Source organism: Pipra filicauda, unplaced genomic scaffold, assembly GCF_003945595.2.
Source record: "Pipra filicauda isolate LSUMZ 115617 unplaced genomic scaffold, ASM394559v2 scaffold656_size334665_pilon, whole genome shotgun sequence".
NCBI classification, from domain to species: domain Eukaryota; kingdom Metazoa; phylum Chordata; class Aves; order Passeriformes; family Pipridae; genus Pipra; species Pipra filicauda.
Window position 1 is genome coordinate 173,428 of NW_024104816.1, and position 22,820 is coordinate 196,247.

The 22,820-nt window shown below is 49.6% G+C and overlaps 1 protein-coding gene across 1 annotated transcript; it reads right to left on the reverse strand.

Annotated features, from left to right (window-relative positions):
* Nucleotides 1–565: 565 nt before the first annotated feature.
* On the reverse strand, nucleotides 566–20,403 carry FBXO21 (F-box protein 21). The gene is made up of 12 exons (XM_027747975.2): nucleotides 20,183–20,403; nucleotides 17,341–17,476; nucleotides 15,115–15,209; nucleotides 13,014–13,135; nucleotides 11,517–11,663; nucleotides 10,520–10,653; nucleotides 10,140–10,276; nucleotides 9,597–9,773; nucleotides 8,729–8,861; nucleotides 6,081–6,271; nucleotides 4,506–4,663; nucleotides 566–1,230 (listed from the first exon to the last, which is right to left on the reverse strand). Exons 1-12 carry the CDS (start codon nucleotides 20,386–20,388, stop codon nucleotides 1,052–1,054), a joined length of 1,815 nt encoding a protein of 604 aa, XP_027603776.1. The 5' UTR covers nucleotides 20,389–20,403; the 3' UTR covers nucleotides 566–1,051.
* Between the last annotated feature and the right edge of the window lie 2,417 nt (nucleotides 20,404–22,820).

Genomic DNA, 22,820 nt, shown 5'->3' on the forward strand with positions numbered 1-22,820 from the left:
CTTTTGGCAAAAAGGAAGAAGGCCTCAAGCTGCAGGAATCAACATCTTGTTTCCATACACAGGTTGGCTGACTCCAGGGCTGGCCAGTTTCCAGTCATAATTCCAATGTATTGCATAAATACCTACAGATTGGAGGTGGCAGCGAGTGGCAGCTCCCTGTACATCGAAGTCATTGTGGCACCGGCCCCAAGGCTCCCAGGAAAGTGCCACGAGGTTCCAAAGTGTCCTGGGAATACTCAGGCCGTGCCACAGGTCCTGCCTTGGACACACATGATGAACAGATCACGAAACATGGGTTGGGTGTGTTCAGCAGGCGTGGAAAAGGACGAGAAGCTCCTCTTCTGCTTTAGGAGAGTCCGTGTCCTCAGCAAGGTGGCCGCTGGACCCAGTGCCTGCCACCCCCAGAAGCCTCATTGCTGCTGGTTTTGTTGCTGGGGCTCTTTCCCAGGCCCAAAAGGATATTGCCAGGCCCAGAAGGATATTCAGGATTGGAACAGAAGCTCTATGAACAATCAGACTACAGAGGTGAAGCAAAACCTGACCAAAAACTCAGACCGGAGAGGACGACAGGGAAACGTAAGAGACTTTAAAAACTATCACCTGCCTGGGATATACATTAAAAACCAAAGCAAACAGACAACCAAACAAAAACCCCACAGTTCTGCAAGGACAAGCAACTTCCTTCTCTGGAAGAGGGGGTTCTTCCACGTTCCACACCAGGGATCTCACTGTGTCGACCTCCTAAGGCAAGACAACCACAGGACGAGCAGTTTGTGCAGATCCTTCCGAAGGACCACGCGCTTCCTTGGCATGGCTGTCCCTGCAAGATCCTTCTGCTTGGCCTCAACTGCCAACATGTCCCTGTGCCTCTCGGGCCAGAAGGGGCAGGCAGGCAAGGGGAAGATGCTGTAGCACCAGTTTCAAAGTTCAGTGCAGTTTTCAATGCATTATCAAGCCAAGGGATTGTCACCGAACTTGCTTTCCACGCAAGTTTTGCCAAGAGGGTAAAGCTACACTCCAGCTGCTTCTGTCCTCACGCTGCCTTCTGCACTCACTCCTTGCCTGAGCTGTAGATCTTCTGAACCGTGGCTCGTGTGAGCTCCAAATCCTCCGGGTACCGGATTTCCAGCTCGGTGTTTGCCAGGTAGTGAAGGCCGGTGAACTCAGAAAAATAGCGGCCGATGTCGGGGTGAGGGATCTCCCGAGGCTCGGAGTTGTATTCCAGGTTCTCTGCCAGGAAAGGAAAGGATCAGTTATCACCACAGGAAATGGTGCTAGTGCAAGGCAAGAAACCCTGGGCCTGTTTCTGGCTCTAGAAACACCAAATCTCAGTGCTTTGAATTAAAAAAAAACCCTAATCCAGGAAAACGTGCATGGAATATGGCAGTCTGAGGGGGCACAGAGCCTCACCTCCTAAGTGACCCCACTTACCAGTGGCATGAGAACTGTTTTATGCCTGACACTGGGCTGGAGCAGCAGGATGCTGCTCCCACTCTGGTAAGTGCAGGGAGCAGCTGCTGCACTGAGCTCTGATCCCTCATGGCCCATGGAGGATCAGTTTGGGGAGAGACCCTCCTCAAATGCTCCAAGCTGAGCCCACCTGCACAAGGTTGTCCTGGCAGAGGAGCCAAGTGCTTCCTTGCTCAGCCTGTGTTTCCGCCATGCCAAGTGCCCAGCCTGGGTTTTGGGCATCTCACAGCAAAATCAACTGCTCTAAACCCAAACTTCCCCAAGTTAAACCCAAGTTCCTAAGAAAGGCAGGTTGATTCTTTCCCAGAGCAGCCCATTTCCTCCTTTGTACTACAAGATAACCTGATTAGGCACAAGAGCTAAACCAACACTAAAACCCATAGGTGACCCCAGCCCAGGGTTGCTCTGCAGGGTCAGCACAGAGCAGGAGGACTGGCAGTAAATCCCACACAGGTGCCCTGCAGCAGTCCCCAAATGATGTCATTTTTTTCCAGCACAGTGCCAGATAATACAGGAACTATTATCTAGAAATAAAAAAAAAAAAAAGCTGCCAAGTCTGAAAGCCTGACTTTGGCCAGGGCAGGAACAAGACGTGATGCACAGAATGTCATTCTGGAATAATCCGTCTCTGAAATTCCGTTCACTACAGAGAGCCCAGAGAATTCCTATTAATCCATGCAGGCTCTTTGAAGCTGCTGCAGAAGCACAAGGGCTTTCTATCCCTCAGCAGTGGTGCAGTCCAGTCCTACAGGCTTGCAAAGGACCTCTCTGGATACTGCACCACTGCGGAAAAGAATTCCCAGGCCGAGGGCTCTGCAGCAGCAGGGCTGAGCAGGGAGCTGTGCACAGGGAGAAGCAGGAGCTGGCAGGGGGGGAGAGGCTGAGACAAGCGAGCTCAGCACAAGGTGGGAGCCTCCCAAATGTGCTGACAAGCAGTTCTGAGCCAGGGATACAAAACACAGGCACCAAACTCGCTGCATGACACAGGTGTTGGAATCACATTGACAGGAAGGCCTCAAACTGAGCTACATTTACCTGTAACAAGCTCGGTGTTACTCCTGAGCTGGTCAGACTAAACTCCACATGCAGATTTGTTTAACATTCCTTCAGTAAAAAACTCGCATTCCCTCCCCAAAGTCAGGTCAGGGGGTTATGAAATCATCCTTCCCAGGTGATCTCAGGACACATTGCAGAGGGGATATCAACAGCCAGGCAGCAAGCAGGGACAAACCCGACAGTTCTCCCAAGGAATATCAGAACACTTGGATGCTTGGCTGAAACACACCCTGGGACCAGCCAGAACTGTGCCTGTTTATAAACCATGAGACAAAAGCTAAGCAGTGACTCAGCCCCAGCAGCACTGTGGACAATTACCTGATTAGTCTCCACCAAGATGCATATTTTAATATCAACCCACAGCACACAAGAATTTCTGGGTTTTAAGACTCTCTGAGGGGCCAAGCCCTGCCTAATATGGACCATCAGGCTGAGCTGCAATGCTCCCATTTTTTGCCTTTTTTTGGACCACTGAATATTAAGCAACTCTAGGACAGTGGGAGACACTTGCACTTTAAATCTACAAAGGTACAGGTGTTCCTTCCTGTAAAAGCACCTCTTGCTCGTGGGGACAGAATATCTAGGGAGCACCTAAGGAAAGGGCTGACTATATCCCAGCATTTCCAGCAGCTTCCACCTCTTCTCTTAGCAAAACACACTCTGTCTGTGCAGCTGCCCTGCCTCCCTATCACAGGGAGAACACAAACACGAGGCAAACAAAACACTCTTTTGGCAAGATACAGAATCACAGATGCATTTTTTCTGTTTTAATTTTCTTCCCAACCTCAGCCTGACATCTCTTCCCGTGTCCTAACCCCAAATTCTGACCATCACAACTTCCTCTTACGGTTATGTTGCATAAAGAACATGTGATGTATTTCCACACCTCTTTGCACTTGTAAAGAGACGTTAACTTTTGTTCTTGTTAAGGTGGCACTAAAAGCCAGGCTACCTGTGTTCTCTGGGATCCTGGCACGTGCTGTCTCGATGACAGCTGCTCAGAACCAGGTCCTGCAAGCAAAGCCTGTGTGCTCCCTCACTAGATCCTATTTCCAGGTCCTGTCCAAGGCACAGCTGTTATTTCCACAAGAAAGAGCTGCTGGTAGACCTTCAGCCTTCAGCAAAAGCTGAATTACTTCTTTCAAAGCAGCAACCATAGGGTTCACACCATAAAACCAACCACATTTGTCATGAACAAGTGTTTTAAGGTCGCTTAAAGACACTTCTTGGGCAAGAGGAAATTACACCAGCGTGGGCCTTAATGCCCATTCTTGCAGTGCTGATTTCATGGAGAGCAAACAAGATTCAGGATTAGAATCCTAGAATCAGCTGGGTTGGAAGGGGCCTCTGAGATCAGCAAGTCCAACCCTTGATCCAACCCCGCCGTGGTTCCCAGCCCATGGCACTGATGCCACATCCAGTCTGTCCTTAAACACCTCCAGGGATGGAGAATCCCCCACTTCCCTGGGCAGCCCATTCCAATGGCTGAGCACCCTCTCTGGAAAGAAATTCTTTCTAATATCCAACCTAAACCTCCCCTGGCACAGCTGAAGACCCAGCCCTCTTGTCTTGCTGAGAGTTGCCCGGGAAAAGAGCCCAACCCCCCCCGGCTCCCCCCTCCTGTCAGGGAGTTGCAGAGAGTGAGGAGGTCTCCCCTGAGCCTCCTCTTCTCCAGGCTGAGCCCCCCCAGCTCCCTCAGCCTCTCCTCACAGCACTTGTGCTCCAGTCCCTTCCCCAGCCTTGTTGCTCTTCCCTGGACCTGCTCCAGCCCCTCCATGTCCTTCCTGAGCTGAGGGCCCAGAACTGGACACAGCACTCCAGGGGTGGCCTCACCAGCGCTGAGTCCAGGGGAAGAATCACTTCCTTGGACCTGGCTAACATTTGCTAACAGTTTATGTTTCACATGAAAGAGTCACTCACTTAAGCACCCCTTTCTCCCAGTGCACTCACAAACACAGCCCAAGGAGGCTCCTGCTCACCTTGGGCAGCGTATCTGCACGAGCCATCCTCCACCAGGACGTTGTAGAAGGGCTGGTGGGGGCCGTGGGGGAGGCTGTGGACGTTCATATTCCGGATCCACTCGTGTCCCATCATGCAGGCGGGATCCCAGCCGTAGATGACGCAGTTATAGCCGTACCTAAGGACAGGAATTGCACACCAAACACCGTGAAAACCCCGGAGCCAGCTCTTTTCCTTCCAGACTAATGTAGCACAAACGGGATAGGAACCTCCTGTGAGCTGGCACGGGGAGGAGAAGGAAGAAAAAAAACAATTCAGGAAGATGGTGTGTGTTATTTTGAGGTGGAGGGAAATGACTGGGAGTGACTGGAGAAACAGAGAGGAATAAACAGCTGAGGACAAAGGAAAACCAAATGTGAGCAAGAAAAGAAGATAGCAAAGAGACTGGGAGTCAGCAAGCAGAATAAGAAACAAGAAATAGGGAGGGAATGAACCACCCTACTGCACTGTGCAATTCTGTGCCATCACACAGATGTGCTAATCCCAACCCTGAGCTCCCAGAAACAAAGGCATGATTATTTACGGAATATTTATGGGATTAATCGAGAGGTATAATAACTGTCACTGCTGATGCCCTTCAAATATGCTCCACATGTCTTGTTGAGTCAGAGGAGTGGCCATGCTGGCATGTCACTGTGGCAGAGCAGCACAGACAGCAACACAAAGCCCCTGTGTAGTGCAGGGAGGAGGGAATAACAGCACAGGGAAAGATCCACACGCTCTCAGAATATCAGTGGATTCCAAATTTTAGATGTGAGAAAAGAAACTGCTAGGTTTAAACAGAAAACCTTGAGTCACAGAAGCTGGGGAAAAACCCCTTTTAGTAACTTCATCACTGTGGATTCTTCCTGCCTCCTCCAGCACAATGGAAGAGACTCCTTGCGTGATGTTATCACATGCCCTGCCCAAGCCAGAGAGACCATACCCTGATTTGATCAATCTATGCAGAAGACCCATTGTGTTTTATCTCTGCTTTCCTCTTACCTGTCCCCCCTGTAAAATCACCGCCCAAGTTAAAGTGGGTTTTCCCCATGAGGTAATTCCTAAGACCCCAAAAATGTTAACCTGTTTTTTTTCCCTTACCTTGTCCTTGTGAAACCCCCCAATTTTAATACCACAAACATGTAGAACCCCCCGTTGAATATGTAAACCCTGAACTCTCTAAATATGAAGTTGTGAACCCAATAAAGGATTCCAGTGTTCTGCCTGCCCTGGGATCGTGACAGCTTATTGACCCCCGCAGGATATAGAAGAATCTCTTCTAAACGTTGGTTCTGCTCCACAGTCCCTCGTTAACCGATGGTGACGTTTCTTGGAGAGCTCTGGAAATTTTACCTGTGTGATACCCGATGACTCAGACAAGTCCCCTCCCAAAGCTCTCTGCAGTCCAGCAGCAATGCCAACACTCGCTCTCTGGGCTGCTCCCATTTCTCTCCACGCTCCACGGCACAGCCGCCCGTGCCTGGCATTTCCCATCGCAGCTCCAGCTGCTGCCACGGCCAACCCTCCTGCTCCGGGGGGGGTGCAGAGCTCACCTCCTGTGTTTCATGATGAGCCCTATGGAGAAGCAGACCTCCTTGTGCTTCTCGTCCGAGCGCTGCTTCACCTCGGGCCCCACCTCCTCCTTGCGCCGCTCGATGTGCTCCAGGGTGTGCTGCACCAGGTACCCCACGGCCCCGTGCTGCGACGGGTCCAGGGCCTGGATGTGCTGCAGGATGTCCAGGACCTTCAGCAACCAAAACAAAGGGACGTTCAGAACCAGCCTCTGCAGCAGCACTTGTATAAATACATACAGGTCTAGCGCTGTGCTCAGCTGTGTGTAAGAGCCCAGGGCTAGAGATCCGCCACGGGAACGTCCCACACTGAGCTCTCTGCTTGTTCCACGCTTAATCTGCACAAACTGCACACAGTGCTCTCCTTTTCTGTCTGTACAGCTCCTGGCTTCCAAGGAAGGGCACTGGTGAGCACAGCAGCTCCTTAAAACTGAGTCACAGCAGCTCCCCACCCCGCATTTTGTGACACAGGGCACCGATGAGAGGGTTTTTCACGGTTTCTGAAAGGTTACGAGGGTACTGCTGTTAGTCCCCCAAACTGCTGCTGTGAAGCGATTCCACGTGACTCCTGCTGCACTTGAGAACTAATATTTTAACTTAAAAGAGGTCCTCCGTGTGTCTGTGGGAGCCTGGCACGGAAAAACGGGGCAGCACTGAAGGAAATGCAAATAACCCCTGTGATGCTTTCTCCTGGAAGAGTGAACAAGACAGAAAACCTGCCTGCCTCAGGATGAGGAAAGAACACCAGCTTTAAACAGCAGTAAGCCCTGTAGAACCAGAATTCCAGCCTTCCAACACCCTCTGGCACAACATCAGAGCATCTGCTGCCAAGTTTGTCAGAGGCAGGCGATGCAAATTTTACTTTTTTTGTTAAAAGCGAGGAAAAAATCCCCAACCTGTTGTTTAAACACGTTGGGAAAAGAGACACAGAGCTGTCTCAACATCAAATACCTCAAGTGATGCCACAGCCCCAAAATCTGACACACTTTAGCACCTGGCAAAAGGTTTGTCTCCTTGATCACGTGCTGGAAGGTTTGGTCCCTCTTAAGTTTAGAGCAGCAGCAGCAAAAGAATAGAAATCTCAGGTTCCATCAGCCAAGAAGTGAGGAAAATCAATCAAAAAAAAAGAAGAAGTGAGTAATTTGGTATGAGAAGAAATGCAGCTCAGGTTTCATGGCCACTTGAATTCTCTGAAGAATTAAGAAGGAGCTGAAAATCCTGAAAAATCCTACAGGAAGGGGAAAGCCTAGCACAGTAACCACAGCTGCCAGACATTCTAGGGAATTTCATATACTATTACTTGAAAATATTTAGGACAACATTCTGTATGACTTTTAAGATTTTCTACCACTTCCCATAAATCTGGCAGTCCCCTATAAAATCTGGTACCTTCTGCCCTGTCAGACAGAGAGCATTCTCTCTGGTTAACTGCCTGGAAGGACTGGATGCAATCCTGGAAAGTCCAAATTTGCCCATTTCCTTTGCATCTGGCAACGTGGTGCAGAGAACTACATGGAAAACTCAGCCATGGGATCATACTGTGTGTCCTGAGGGCAGCAAATCCAAGGATTGGGGCTTCACAAACACATCCCTGAGTGCCAGGAAGGGGGAGGAAGATCTTCCAGTGTTTCACTGAGCTCCCCTCTATTTATGTACAGTTGCCATCTGATATCAGTGAGTCCTTCCCACACACAATTTCTCTGTGCTGTTTTTCCCGTGGTCACCCTAAAACCTGCTGCTGTAAGAAAGGAACTCCAAGCTCAGCACAGTCTGTTCTTCAAAGGGAAGGCAGGCAGCTTTTCCAGCAGCCCTGCCTCAGATAATTTGGTGGAGAAAGCTTTGTTTTCTGCTCAGATGTCCAGCCAACACTCCTGCCCCCTCCCCACACCTCACATTTGGGACTGGCACTGCCCAAAAGTTGAGCTTCGCTGAAGCAGCACAGGAAATTTTGACCTCTTTGCTGCACTGAAGCACTAAAGAAATTATACTTTTTGGAGTTACAGGCTTCTTCCCTGTGCCTTCTCCTAAATTGGATGATCCAAACAACTCCTAAGTCCCAGCACCTTCTTTCCCACACTCACAAGACTGCAGGACTCGAGCTGCTACACTAAAGGTAATAATAATCAAAAAGAATTCCAAGGACAGGAATATCAAGCTGCTTTTTCACTAGAGCCACAGATTGTGTGGCCAAGTTTCCAGAGAACAGCTTTGGTCATATTTATAAAAGATAACTTCCTCAAGTTTCCTGATAAGGTAACTGCTCCTTTTACAGGAGTCCAGCAGGAGCTTGATCACAATTCAGGCACAAACCAAACAGGATGATCTCAGAACTTAACAGCTAAAAGTGTTGTTTGCAAGATAAGCTGTGAGGCTTGGGCAGTAAATCATGAATTATGACTCGAGGCTGCTCATGAGTCTCCCCTAGGACAAGCAGGCAAGAATCATCCTCTCTTCTCTGCTCTGCATGGTAGGGATTGATTCTCTGCAACGTTATAACTCATTCCATTGCATTTATTACAGCAACAACTTGTGGCAGACTGTAACACAAGCTGAGGCAGCCCAAAAATCAATAGCCCAGTGTTAACAGTGCTTAACCTACCCAAAAAACACCCAACCACGTGGAGAGGTACCTTTTCTGGCCAGATTCCCAGGTGGAAGTATAACCTAGCCTGGAGCATTAGATGCTGCACATTGTCCGGATACATGGCCAGGTACAGATCCAGGGAGTCTCTCAAGAGCTGGTAAGACTGGTCAGTGCTTTCTCTGCCAGCAAAAAAGAAACCCAGTTGTAAGGCTCTGCAACCCCTACCCCCAGTACTCCAGTGGACAGGGAGAGTCCCCAAAAATGATGCTGCGGGTACGGGTGTGTTCCCTCAGTGACTCCAGCACGGACTGGGCACATCCAACAGCTCAGGAGGAAAATCCCTACCCAGCTGACTGGGCTCTGCCCTCCCACTCCACTGCTGTCAAACAATCCTGCACAGACAACTCACTCACCAAGCCACTCCCTGCTGAAATCTCCTTTTGTTCCCTTAACACCTCAAGCAATCCTTTCACTCCTGTGATTTCTGTCTGTGGCTACTTGGGACAGGGATTATCAGGGGTATCTGGAAACAAAACTCAGATGTTCTACACACCAACAGTATCTCTGAAACTGCTCCTTTGAGCATGTGGGTTGTGCTTACCAGATCACAACAAAGGTCCCTGCTCTCAAGGGAAGGGTGGACAGTCCCTATGAACTTTTCACAAAGGGGGGGGGAAAAAAAGATCTATTTTCTTGAGGGGAATTAATTTTACTAAACATTCTTATTTCCACTCAGGTGGAAAGGTGATTAAAGGCAACCAGACCATGCATTGTGACAAGACAGAATTTTGAGGACCTCGTGGGGTGACTGACACCTTTCTGAAGCGCTCGCTCCCAAACTGTGAGAGGGGCAATTTGGGATAGGATGCCAGGATACTCTGGGGGCCCTCAGAGGTGAGAAGATCTCGACTCACCGCTTGCCAAGGTTCAGGAGGTTGCCCACCATGCGCTGCAGGACCTCTTTGGAAGTCACCACCCCATAGAACTCCTCTGTCACGTGGTGCCCGATCAGGTACTCGCACTCCTTCACCGTCAGCTGCTTCCCCTTCCCGAAGGCATCAATGTAGGTGTAGTCAAAAATATCTGTGCTCCTGAGAAACCACGAGGAAACCAAATGGTGAGGAAGGGTCTGCTGGGAAAGCAGGATCAGCCATTTCTCTTCTTCCCTCAGCACTTTCGTAAAACAAGCGTCATTTATTCCTCAGCTCCCCCCTAAACAGAGATTACCTGGTACCTTCCCTCCCTTTTCTAATGTTCATAAGGGAAACAACACCCCATGGTTACTGTTACTTCAGGAAATCTGTTCCCAGAGCTGATTTTTGTGGAGAAACTTTTCTAGAGGTCTGATCTTTTTGCTCTGTATAGGTTATAATTCCAGGTGGAAAATAATGACACATTTTCATATAGGTCTGGAGCTGTAAATGCTTTCTGGCTTCAAAATTCAGCAGGCCACTCACCCTTCTTTTCCTTGACACCACCTCAGGAGAAAATGGCTGGGGAAGTTGACTGGTTCCAGTTTGACTCCCAGTTGCCTGGCAATTGTTAAATAAAGCACAGACAAACTGATGGGAATTCCTGTCCTGCGGATCAAAACCTGGGGGAGACAAAGGTGAGAAAAACACGTGGGGGTATTGAGAAAAAACACAAACCCCTGAGGTTTGATTTCACTAATGAAAACACCACAACTCCAGAGAATATGCCTTGAAATATTATATTGTATTTTACAGCAAGTTGTTCTTCACAGAGGATTATTTGTCTGGCTACACTTGGACAAAAAACCATCACAAATAGAACATCTGAGGCCTTGAAGCCTCGTGGTTTTTTGCCAGAAACATACCTGGTGAATGTATGAATTCAGGGAGTTGTAGTAATCCAGCTCGTTTCCTTTGTATTTTAACTGCTCGTACAGGACACAGTTCATGGCATCGAGAACCTGCCGCTGGAGCTCCACCTCTGGAACACAGACCTCTCCTGAAAACACGTGCAAGGAAACAAAGACTGAGAAAACAAGTGCACTTCACCTCTGGGCACTGATCTTCACACCAGAAAGCTTCACGTGGGCTCACTCTGCCCCTGAAAGCCAGGAAAACATCACAGAGTGTTTATAAAAAACATCTTTTTTTCTGAGGAGCCTGTTTTCTGCCTAAAAGCCCCACATAATCAAGGATTGCTGTATTATTAGTGTTTAGAACGTGTCATTACTGCAGAAGGAAGCACTGTTAGAGGTTCTGTTATTAACTGCATCTTATAAATGATTTACAGTGATACCCTTACCCCTAAAAAGAAACCAAAGTAAGTTGAGAAGCGATAATGGCTCCCACCACTGCCACACTCAAAGACCAGAATAAAACCAAGCAATTGCTAACTGCACCACAAATTCAATCAAGTGGTTTTAGGTATTAGACTGATGCACTTTAATAACAGCTATTCCAGCTTAAGATAATTTTCCAACCATGTCAGAGAAAACACTGACCTTTGGAGGTGTCAAAACATGCACCTTTTTTCTGGGACTTGCAGAGAAGAGGTTGTTTCCCTGCCTACAGCTCTGCTACAGATATCAGGACTATTAAGACTTCAGGGATAAATGGGAAAAAGAATGAATTCCCCTCCCAGTTCTGTTTGCTCAGACAGCATCAGATGGATGAACCCCGGGCTGGGAGGGCTCTGGGGCTGAACAAACAGCTCTCTCCCGAGCGATGGTTTAAGCAAACGTCAGAATGTGTTTGCCAGGGGATAAAGAACAACAACTCCTCAAGCTGCCACAACTCAACAGTTGTTTCCCCTTGTCTGCCTGCACCCAGAGCTGCAGGAAAGCTTTATTTTCCGTACAGTACCTGCCTTGGAAGCCAAGCTGGGGTGCCGGGGGTTTTTGGTCCGCAGGACTTTGCGCACCTTGTCCGCAATGTCGTCCACCTGCGCCTGGACGCTTTTTAAGCAGATGTCTGACAGGGGGTTACAGTATTGATCAATTAAAACAGCACCTGCAAGAGACAAACTACATAAGAAACAGGACTTCAGGGGTTTTTTTCTTTGCTTAGTTTTGCCTGCTCTGCATTCCAGGCATGCAGCGAGGGACTGCAGCAGAGCACCAGAGCTGTCGGTCTGTAACGTGCAGCCAAATGTTGGATTTTATCACAGAAAATGCAAGGAACAAGCTGACACGATAAACAACCAGGTAAATTCAGTATTCCCCCCTCCACCACCCTGAAGGGGAAAGCAGTGGATTTGTACACTGAGCAGGTATGCTGCTAGGCCAGGCTTAACCAGCCAGCTCTGCGGTCACACTGCATCCCCTGGCACCTTCCCAACTCACACTGCTTTTTATTCAGAGCCTGAAACAATCCCAACTTCACTTGTGCTTCAGCTCTGATTTCTTTCTGCAGCATCTTCCACAGCTATCATTCTTGTTCTCTTCTGCTACATTCATCTTTCCCTTCCATACCTGCCCTCCATCTTCTTATCCAAAACCCGACTGGAACAGAACAAACTTTCATTTTCCCCCTGCCCAAACCTCTTCTGTCAAACCTGTCCCTGTCACAGGATCTTCTCCTTGTCATCATGCTCTTTCCAAAGCCTCACATTGCCCAATCTTTGGAATCAACTGCAGATACCTGCAGGAATTCTGCATGGACCACACCTCTCCCAGCTTCCTACATCGCTCTGTTAGCACATCCATGGCAAGGAATTCCAGGAATTCAGCAGGGCCCCAAGCCATGGCTTCTTTTAGTCCCCTTCAAGTGTTCCCTGTGCTGGCCAGGTGGAACTTCACAAGACTTTCTGTGCTCTAATATGGCTCTAATAACGTGCCCTTCATGGCAGACTATTTGTGCACCTATTTGTGACCCACATGATTAAGTCACATAAATAGCTGTCAAAAAAAAGCCACTGTGGAGAAGGACAAGAAGGGAAAGCCAAAGTCTACTGCCACCAACAAGAACCACCTGTGGTGTTAGAGGCTCTTTCATAGGCCATTTTGGAGTGTACACCAAGAGTAAGGGACTCTTCTACAGCCACTGGCAGCTTTGGATGCATTCAGAAGACTGTCTTCTCCCCAGGAAGCTTGGGAAGGAGAATAATCCACCAGAGTGAAGACAGGAATAGAAGAAAAACCTTTTCTTTCTTCTTATCAGGTGCACAGGTTACTGTCCCACCCTGTGCCTGGACTTCCAGCCACTCCCCATCCCTACCCTGCACGGTTTCCAGAGCCCAGTTCTTGAGGGACAGTCCCGAGGCCAGCTGAAATATTAAGCAAGGAAGGTTCCTTCCAAGCAAAACAACGATGGGAAAGCTGTCAGGAGGTGCAAACCACGGGACTTCTGCCCAAGACTTACCCTCCAGGAAGGACTGTCGCTCAGTCGGGCGCTGCAGATACTCCTTCAGGTTTTTTAATATGTTCTGTTGCCGCAGGAAATAGAGAATTTTCTTGGCATAATACTTCCAGGTGAGGCCTTTCCTGCACATTTAAATACAAGAAGCGGCATTGCCCTGAACAGGTATTTTAAGGGTGAACATTTGATTGAACTTCTCCGGTGAACAGGAGTTTATAATTTAGATTATTGCTTTGTTTAACGAGTTTGACAATGCTGTCGCTGAAAAGTCAGCCAGAAAGGGAAAGGTTAAGAGGAAATTTATCATCAAAACCCCCCACAAGGTAAGACACTTTCAAAACATTGTTCCCACCATCCCTGATTTTCATCCTACCACCAATATATAACTTTGAGTAGGTGCATTATCATGGGAAACAACACATATCCTAATTAAAGTAGCTCAGGAATATCTGATCAAAATCCTATATTTTATTCATAAAACATTCCCCTCTGTCTGAGTGGATCCCTCCAGAGTCAATCTGAAAGCACCCTCTCAGCATTAAAAATGAATTGATGAGGGATATGAATGTGAGTCCAACAGTATTGAGGAAAAACACACAATTCCCCCGAGGAAAACCAACTCTGTTGCTCTGAAAAGGCAGGAACGGATCAACAGTTGGTGTGTAGATGACACAATTCTAAAGCTTTTTAAAGTAAAGGCCCATCACTTTCTAAATTAACAGGTGGAGGCAGAGAAGCAGCACTGGAGAGCTGGTTACTGCCCAGGGAAGGTTTGAGGAGGTCACCTGCAACAGGACAAACCCAGAGGTGTTCACACCACGGGCACCTAAACAAGCCCTGGCCTCAAAAACACCCAAAGGGAAAATTCTCCTCCTTCCCTTGCCATGTGTTTAAAACAAGCCCAGGTTCCTTCTTCAGAAAAAAAAAACCCTCTTTCCCTGCTTACACTTCCTGTCCTCCAGACTGCAGGTCCAGTCAGGCTTCTCCATCCTCCTGGACAGGACAATCCAACCCCATCAGGTTTTATCCTCTTCCCATAAACTGGGATCCTCAATAGGGACAACTGCTTTATTGGGATGTCTTCCAGGGCAATGATTTAGCCTAATGCTGCTGAATGGCAATGAGTACGGCTTAATCAGGGGGTAATTAGCAGCAATTCTGCTTTATGGGGAGGCATTTGGCCAGCAAAAAGGGCTCAGAAGCTTTTCAGCCAGTCGTCAAGTGAGGGATGCTCAGTCCCAGTTCAAATGGCAAAGGTAATAAAATGGCTGTGAAAAGGCAAAAATGAGCTGATTGCCATTCCAGTGAGGTTTTTTCAAGCTCCACTGACAGTCCCTCTAATTAAGGCTTTTAGACCCCATTAAGAGCAACCTATCATTGCTTTTGATCACACCAAAACCAGCAGAAAAACCTCCAAGGAAAGCAGTGACTTATTCATCCTGCCCAGTGTTCACCGTGGTGATGAGAAAACCCAGGCAGATGCAAACCAGAAGTTTTATTTACCCACTTGCCACTTCATTTGTCTGAATAATTTACAGGACTGTAACATCTGCAGTGGCTGAATTAAACTCAGATTTAAACTCTGAATTAAACTCTTATTTGGGAATAAAAAATTGTACCGACCTACTACAGCTAAGAAAAGCAGCAAGAGGAAAAGAAAACAAAAAGCTGTAATTTCATGCTACATGGCTCCAAGGTGGCAATCCTCAAGTATTCCTGCTTCCCTCTGGAGGGAATGATCCTGCAAAGCAGTTCAGCAAACTGATCCAGGCTTAAATAAAACAAAGGAACATGAGGATGGGAAGTTGCTGCAGAGAAGGGGGTCCCAAGAGATGGCATGAATTGGCAAGGAAATAAGCACCACCAAGCCAGGGGACTCCTTTTCGTGGGACAGTTCACGTGGTTCCTTCTGGAAATATTCAATTTGTTCTGCAGTTAAACCCACAGGAATATGTGCCAGCCTTGGTGGGCCTGGGGGTGTTGTTTACTGAGGGGCACAAGGACAGGAGCTGAGGTCAGGCTTTCCCCACAGCACTGCTCTCCTTTAACTGGTGAAAGAGGGCAAATCCCTGGCATTTCTCAGCCCTCTCTCTCTCTCTCTTACCTTCCTTCCATGTTCAGGATGCACATCAGCTCATCCTCAAAGAAGTGACTGGGGCACCCCAGAGTCTCAATGTCACTGAATCCATCACAGGGGACCTGTGGGACCACACAGGGGGTTAAGCAGAGCACAACAGATTCCTCCCAGCAGGACAGAACTGCAGAAAAAAGTCTCAATCCCAATTTTGGCCTGTTTTTTTCAAATCCATGCAAGATCTTAAAAATGTCCAGCTCACCAAATACTCACAGTCTGTACTCCATGGATTTATTACAAGGATCCACTGAGACCCCTGGTAACATCCTACAGCAATTTGAGCCAAATTCTACAGCATTTGGGGCTCCTTGGGCGGGTTAGGGACCAGCACAAGCACATCTCATCTCATGCAGTAATTTTAAGGTGGAATCAACTTTTGCCTGTGGTTGGTTGAACCTCAGTGCCTAAGATTAATCCTGGGGGAAGGAATGAAGAGGCAGGAGCCTTTATTTTTTGAATCAACCACTTATGCATCTATATTAAGAGCAGCTATTTTCTTCCAGAATTCAGAATTATTTTTAAAGTTTCTGGTTGAACTATAAAAAAATTCGCTTCTCGGTTTAAGACATGGGCTGAAAGTCTCTTCCTCTCAGTTCTAGGCAGGGAATCAAGCTGCAGTTTCTTGCCCCACAGGAGATGATTCTCATTATCAGGCCTTTGGGTATTGCTTAATGGTCTCTCAGAAGTCTTTGCATACGTGATTAAAAGAACAGCAATCCAGGAGCTGCCTTTCCCAGTTAATGCTCTGACAATTCTCCATGGACAGATGTGTGTCTGCTGCACCTACAGTGGGAGAGAACAGCCAAGAGACACCAAATACCCCACTGGCCCCACAGCTACCTTCTCCAGGAGAGACACTACCTGCCAACCCTTGCTGAAAGTCAGGGGAGAGAATTCCAGCACAGGTCTCCTGTATCTGACGGGAATTTTCTACTGGACCATAATATTTTTGCACAGGAGATACAGAGGGGTGGCTCTTTAGTGGCTCTGGTGTGAACTTTTAAATTCAGCCACATTTCCAGGCAGCATTTATGCTTATTTCACAGAATTTCAGGCTGACCCAACTGTACAACTTGCCCAAAATCCACAGCCACCAACTAAGCAAACAGACAATGAAACACCTGCTGCTCCACGTGCGAGTCAGTCTCCCCAAGACACCACATTTCCACCTTTTTCCCACTGAACACAAAAGCATCTCGGTGTCGTGGCTGGGTGAAGAACCTCAATAACACCCCTTCCAATTCAGTGCCCCTGTTGTGCCTTGCCCCTGCTTCCAAATGCCTTGTGACAGCTCCCAGAACACAGCCCTGCTCAAGGTCTGCAGTGAGGAATTCAGGGGCTGTGCTGTGTGTCAACAAACCACCCCGGCCTTCAGAAGGTCCCAGAGCTGGGTCTGAACACACAGACGTGAGCAGAGAGTTTTTAAAGCTCAAAATGCAATCAGAAAATGTGTGTTGGACCTTTGGATTTTGACCTCTCTCCCCTGTTGGCTGTGGATTAGCATTTGCACACAAACTGACTGCACAGTTGAGATGATGTGAAGAGAGAGACAAGATAAACTGAGAAAAAGTATGGATTAAAATCAAGGAAGTGCAATCTTTGAATAATCCTGAGCTGGAAGGGATCCACAAGGATCATCCAGTCCAACTCTTGGCCCTGCATAGACATCCCAAAAATCCCACTCTGTCCCTGAGAGCTTTGTCCAAACCCTCCTGGAGCTCTGGCAGCCTTGGGGCTGTGCCCACTGCCCTGGGGAGCCTGGTCAGTGCCCCTTTTCCTAATAATAATAATAACAACAATAATTTTTAAAAGGCAAAACCACCTGAGAAATAAATACCTTTTGAATGGCTTAAGAACTTTTTAAGAACACAACCTCCTGACACGAAAGCTCAGCCGCTCTTGAGGAAACAGCCTCAAGCTGCACCAGGGGAGGTTTAGGTTGGGTATTAGGGAAAATTTCCTCACTGAGAGGGTTGCCAAGCACTGGAACAATCACTGTCCTTGGAAGTGTTCACAAAATCTGCAGATGTGGCACCTGGGGACGTGGTTCAGTGGTGGACATGGCAGTGCTGGATTAGCGGTCAGACCTGATGATCTTAGAGGGCTTTTCCAACCTTAACGATTCCATTAACAATTCTAATAATGATTCTACTAAACAAGTGGCCAGGCTGTTGCACAGACACACGGAGGACTCACGTGTTCTGAGAAGAACCTTTTGGAGAAGGAAGCCACAATTCTCTGGGCCTCCAGCCCCGCGTTGTGCCGTGCCTTGTACTCCTCCAGCCAGCTCACCCCGTCCGTGTGGCTGTAGTACTTCAGCAGGGACGGCCACCTACCCCAGGAGACACAAAGGAACAGGAGCATTAGGATTTCACAGCCCTGAGAGCCCCCAGAGGTGTCAAATGCTGCTTTATTGTAAGCACCGAGGAGCTGAGGCACCGCCCAGCTTTAAAGGTAATTGTGTAAACCCGACCCAAACATGGAAGCACAAACCCACCATTGCAGCTTCGTGGTTATTTAAAAGTCAGATTTCCCAAAGCCTGCCAAGAGAAAGCCTTCAGAGGCTCACACGCCAGGGTTTCAGCATCTAAATATCCTAAATGCTTTAGCTGGATAATTAAAAGAGTTCAGCACAAAGAAGTATCCCATGTCAGCCAACTTGGCACCAAACACTGTCCTGTGTTCCTGCTACCACCTCGGGGTCTAATTAAAAGGCTGCACAAAACAGAGCTCCCTCCACTGCCCTTGCTGGTGGCAACATCTACTGGAGGAAAACAGAACCCTGCAGTCAAACCCTGAGAGCAGGATGCTTTTCCAGTTCATTTTTGGCACAATAAATAATTATTTTTAAAAAAACCCTCGCAGCTTTCTTGTAAAAAAACCTCCCCAACCCGCTTTACTGAGCCTAAAAGTCCAAAAACTAAGACACTTTATTAAGAATTTCAAGGTTCAGCTCAAAATCTAACTTCAGGTCGTGTTTTGGGGGCTGTCAGCAGCACCTTTTCTAACAAAGTGGGTGTGCCATAAAATATGGGCCAGCACAGCAATTCCCAAGGCTGCTGTGAAGACTCCAAGACCACTTGTGCGAGAAATACGAGGAAGAATCAGCACAGACGAAAATATTTTGGAAATAAAGCTGAGAGAAAGGTCTCTTGCAATTCACTGGGACTTTTATTTCATGTTTCGAAATTCTGTTAATTATTACTGGTTTATATAAAACATTTTCCTTCAGTCACAGGGACTGCCTCGATTTTTTTTTCAGGTTCTAGCTATCTATCTTTATTTATTTATTTATTTATTTAAATAAATAGAGCTGTTTAAATCACTATCACTAAATTACCTGAGGTTCTTTCCAGATTACATATATATTTACTTGGATAAATAGAGAGAAGGCCAAATATTTAAATCACTACTCCTGTATAAAAATTACTACCAGTGACCAAAATGCACAGGTGGGTTTGACCACACATGGAAGATATTTCACTGCCAGTTAATAATTAAACTGTCCTGCAATTGCCTTTAAAAAATAAAGTCAAATAACCTCAAATTATATAACAACCCAAATCCCTGGCCTCTCCTTTACTGCTGAAACGCAGCCACCCCACAATAACCATCACAATCCTTTATTTTGGGATGAGAAAGGGTAATTTCTTGGGTTGAAATGATATTGGGAATTTTAGGAAGATGAAGTGCAACTGCTCGCGCTGGAATCCGGCCAGGACAACAAGGTCAACGTGCAACCTCCTGCCAAAAGTCCCATTACCAAGGAGAGAGGAGGAGAGCAGAGTGTGCTAATCACCCACCACATCCCATTCCAGCTGCTGGATCCCAACCAGTGCTAAACTCCCAGAAAACACAGCCACTGAATCGGTGAAAGTCAATCCCAAGCCACGGTCTGGTGAGCTGGGGAAGCTGTAATTGTTCAATAGGCCTTTTTCACCCGTGAAAAGAGAATAATCCTCTCATTTGGGCCATGCTACGTTTCAGAAGCCAAGTGGCAATTAGAGAAAGCAATTTGCCTACTTTTCCCGTGCCAGAACAGACCAAAAAAAGCAGGTAACAGATGAGAAAGTTCTATCCTAGAGAGGCTGGAGGCCACAGCGATGAGTGGTGGTGCCTCCAGGATTGCTGAAAGCAGCACAGCGTCAGCAATGTCATCCCCCTGCTTCATTCCCAGCCAAAATGTGAACAGCTTCAGGGATTACAACACAGCTTTGCCCCCACCAGGCACCCTGTGAGTGCCCCTGGGCGAGACGAAACTCGGCAGCAGCAAAAGTCCACCCCAAGGATTTTGGTACCCGTGGAAACAGTTCCTCTCAAAGCACCACAAATAAACACCTTTCTGCTGTAAAGGATTAGTCCCGTGACGGGGCAGGTGTTGGAAGATGTTCTGGAAGGTGCTGTCGGGGTCAGGGAGGCCAAGCCACAACTCCAGAGCACGTGGATCTGATCTGTGTCACTGGCAGACCCCGGCTGGATCTGGGGAGTGCAGGATCCCGGGGGTGGAAGGGGCTGCAGGACCGATCTCTAGCTGCCAGGACAGACCTCCTGCAAGCAGCAGGCACAGCCCGGTCCCACCCCGTGGGACTTCGGAGGGGAGGCAGCCTTGTAAAGCCCTTTTAGAAGTGCGGAAGGACAGCTGTGGCTGCCTCATCCCTGGAAGCATTCCAGGTGGGATAAACTTGGAGCAGCCTGGCCTAGCGGAAAGTGTCCCTGCCCACGGCAGAGGGGGATGGAACTGGATGATCTTTACGGCCCCTTCCCACCCAAAGCGCTCCACGATTTCACCCCGAACGCCGCGGGGCTCGTCCGGCCCGCGAGGGGCTCCCCGCGCACCCGCCGGAGCCGGGAAGCGACACGGGCATGGGGAGCCGGGGCTGCACTTCCACCCCCCCGCCCCGATCACCGCCGGCCTTCCCAGGCCCGGGAGGCCGCGGGCACCACCCGCGGCTCCCCCGAGGCCCCGGCGGGTCCCCCCCTCTGCCCTGCCCTGCCCGGCGCAGCCCCGGGCGGGCCGGGCCGTGCCCGCGGTGCGCACCTGAGGCGGAAGCGCTCCCGCCACACCTTCCCGCGGGGCTGGCACGCCTCGCGCAGCCGGCGGCAGGTGCAGGACACGCGGCCGATGTCGGCGGCGCCCAGCACGTCGCAGCAGAGGATGAGCTCCAGCAGCTCGCCCGGCAGGTCCGTGAGGCCCGTCCCGCCGCCGCCGGGCCCCGCCGGGCCCGCGCCCTGCGCCGCCGCCATCTTGGCTGTTTACCTGCGGTCACTGGGGCCGCGCGGCGCTTCCGGGGAGGGGCGGCCCGGGCTGCGGCCACACGGGGCGGGGAGAGCGGGGAGAGCGGGGAGAGCGGGGAGAGCGGGGAGAGCGGGGAGAGCGGGGAGAGCGGGGAGAGCGGGGAGAGCGGGGAGAGCGGGGAGAGCGGGAGAGCGGAGAGAGAGTGTGGGGCAGCGGGGAGAGCGGGGAGGAGCGAGGGACGGGGACGGGGGAGAGAGCGGGGAGAGTCTGACAGGGACGGCGTGAGGGGAGAGAGCAGGGAGAGTCTGACAGGGACAGCGTGAGGGGAGAGAGCGGGGAGAGTCTGACAGGGACAGCGTGAGGGGAGAGAGCGGGGAGAGTCTGACAGGGACAGCGTGAGGGGAGAGAGCGGGGAGAGACCCTCTGACAGGGACGGAGGGAGCGGGGAGAGAGCGAGTAACAGGGACGGCGTGAGGGACGGGATGAGGGGAGGGAGCCGGGAGGGAGCCTCTGACAGGGACAGGGACAGGGGAGAGAGCGGAGAGGGAGAGGGTGAGGGGAGAGAGCCTCTGACGGGGACGGGGACACGGGAGAGAGCGGAAAGAGAGCGAGTGACAGGAACAGGGTGAGGGACGGGATGAGGGGAGGGAGCCTCTGACAGGGACGGGGACACGGGAGAGAGCGAGTGACAGGGACGGGATGAGGGGAGAGAGCGTCTGACAGGGACGGGATGAGGGGAGAGAGCGTCTGACAGGGACGGGATGAGAGGGGAACTCGGCGGGGTGTGTAAATATTAATAGAGACCTCATCGATGTGTATAAATGTCTAATAGAGACCTCATAAGTGTGTGTGTGTGAATGTCTGAAGGGGGACCTCGTCAAGGTGTGTGGGCGTCTAATAGAGACCTCGTCGGTGTGTGTAAATGTCTAAAGGGGGACCTCAACAATGGGTGTAAATGTATAAATAGAGACCTCATCAATGTGTGTGAATGTCTAAAAGGAGACCTCATCAATGTGTATCGATATCTAAAGGGGGACCTCAACAATGGGTGTAAATGTCTGAAGGGGGACCTCGTCACTGGGTGTAAATATCTAAAGTGGGTGTCCAGAGGGGATGTCGTCAATGTATATAAATATCAAAAGGGGGGCGTCATCCATGTGTATAAATATTTAAAGGGGAACCTTGTCAATGTGTGTAAATATCTAAATAGAGACCTCATCAATGTGTATCAATATCTAAAGGGGGCTTCCAAGAGGGGACCTTATCAATGTGTATAAACATCAAAAGGGAGGTGCCAAAACGGGACCTCATTGATGTGAATCAATATCTAAAGAGGGGACCTTATCAATGTGTATAAATATTGAAAGAGGGACCTCATTAAGGGGAGGTGCCTCATCAATGTGTATCGATATCTAAAGGGGAGTTCCAAGACAGGACCTCATCAATGTGTATCCTATAATTCTGTAAGAAGATGGATCCAGGCTCTGCTCCATTGTGCCAACCACGAGGACAAGAAGCAGTGGGCAGAAACTGCTGCCCAGGAAGTTCTACCTGAACATGAGGACAACTTATTCCCTGTGCAGTGACCACACACTGGAACAGGTTGCCCAGAGAGGGTGTGGAGTCTCCCTCACTGGAGATATTCCAGAACCGTCTGGACACAGTCCTGTACAATGTGCTCTGGGATGACCCTGCTCGAGCAGGGAGGTTGGACCAGATGACCCACTGTGGTCCCTTCCAGCCTGGACCAGCCTGGGGTCCTGACAAGTGCCACAGACACTCGGGGGGGGACAGAGAGGAGGCCTTGGCTGAGGGTATTCTGCTGCCCTGTGTGTGGTGGCACCTGAGGCCACACCACCTCCATGTCTGCACTGACCCCTGAGATATCGTCACCTCCACGTCTGCAATGACCCCTGAGATATCGTCACCTCCATGTCTGCAATGACACCTGAGATATTGTCACCTCCATGTCTGCAGTGACACCTGAGGTGATGCTGCCACCATATCTGCACTGATACCTGAGGTCAGACCACCTCCGTGTCTGCACTGACCCCTGAGGTGACACCACCTGAGTGTCTGCACTGACCCCTGAGGTGACACCACCTCCGTGTCTGCACTGACCCCTGAGGTGACACACCTCTATGTCTGCACTGACCCCTGAGGTGACACACCTCTATGCCTGCACTGACCCCTGAGGTGACACCACCTGAGTGTCTGCACTGACCCCTGAGGTGACACACCTCTATGTCTGCACTGACCCCTGAGGTGACACACCTCAATGTCTGCACTGACCCCTGAGGTAATGCCACCGTGGTGTCTGTGGCAGCACATCTGTGGGGACTGAGGGAACACCAGCACGGTGCGTGGGGTGGCACCGAGGTGCCTGCTGCTGGGTCCGGGGTGGCAGCATGGCAAGGCTGAGCAACAGCACCAGTGCTGT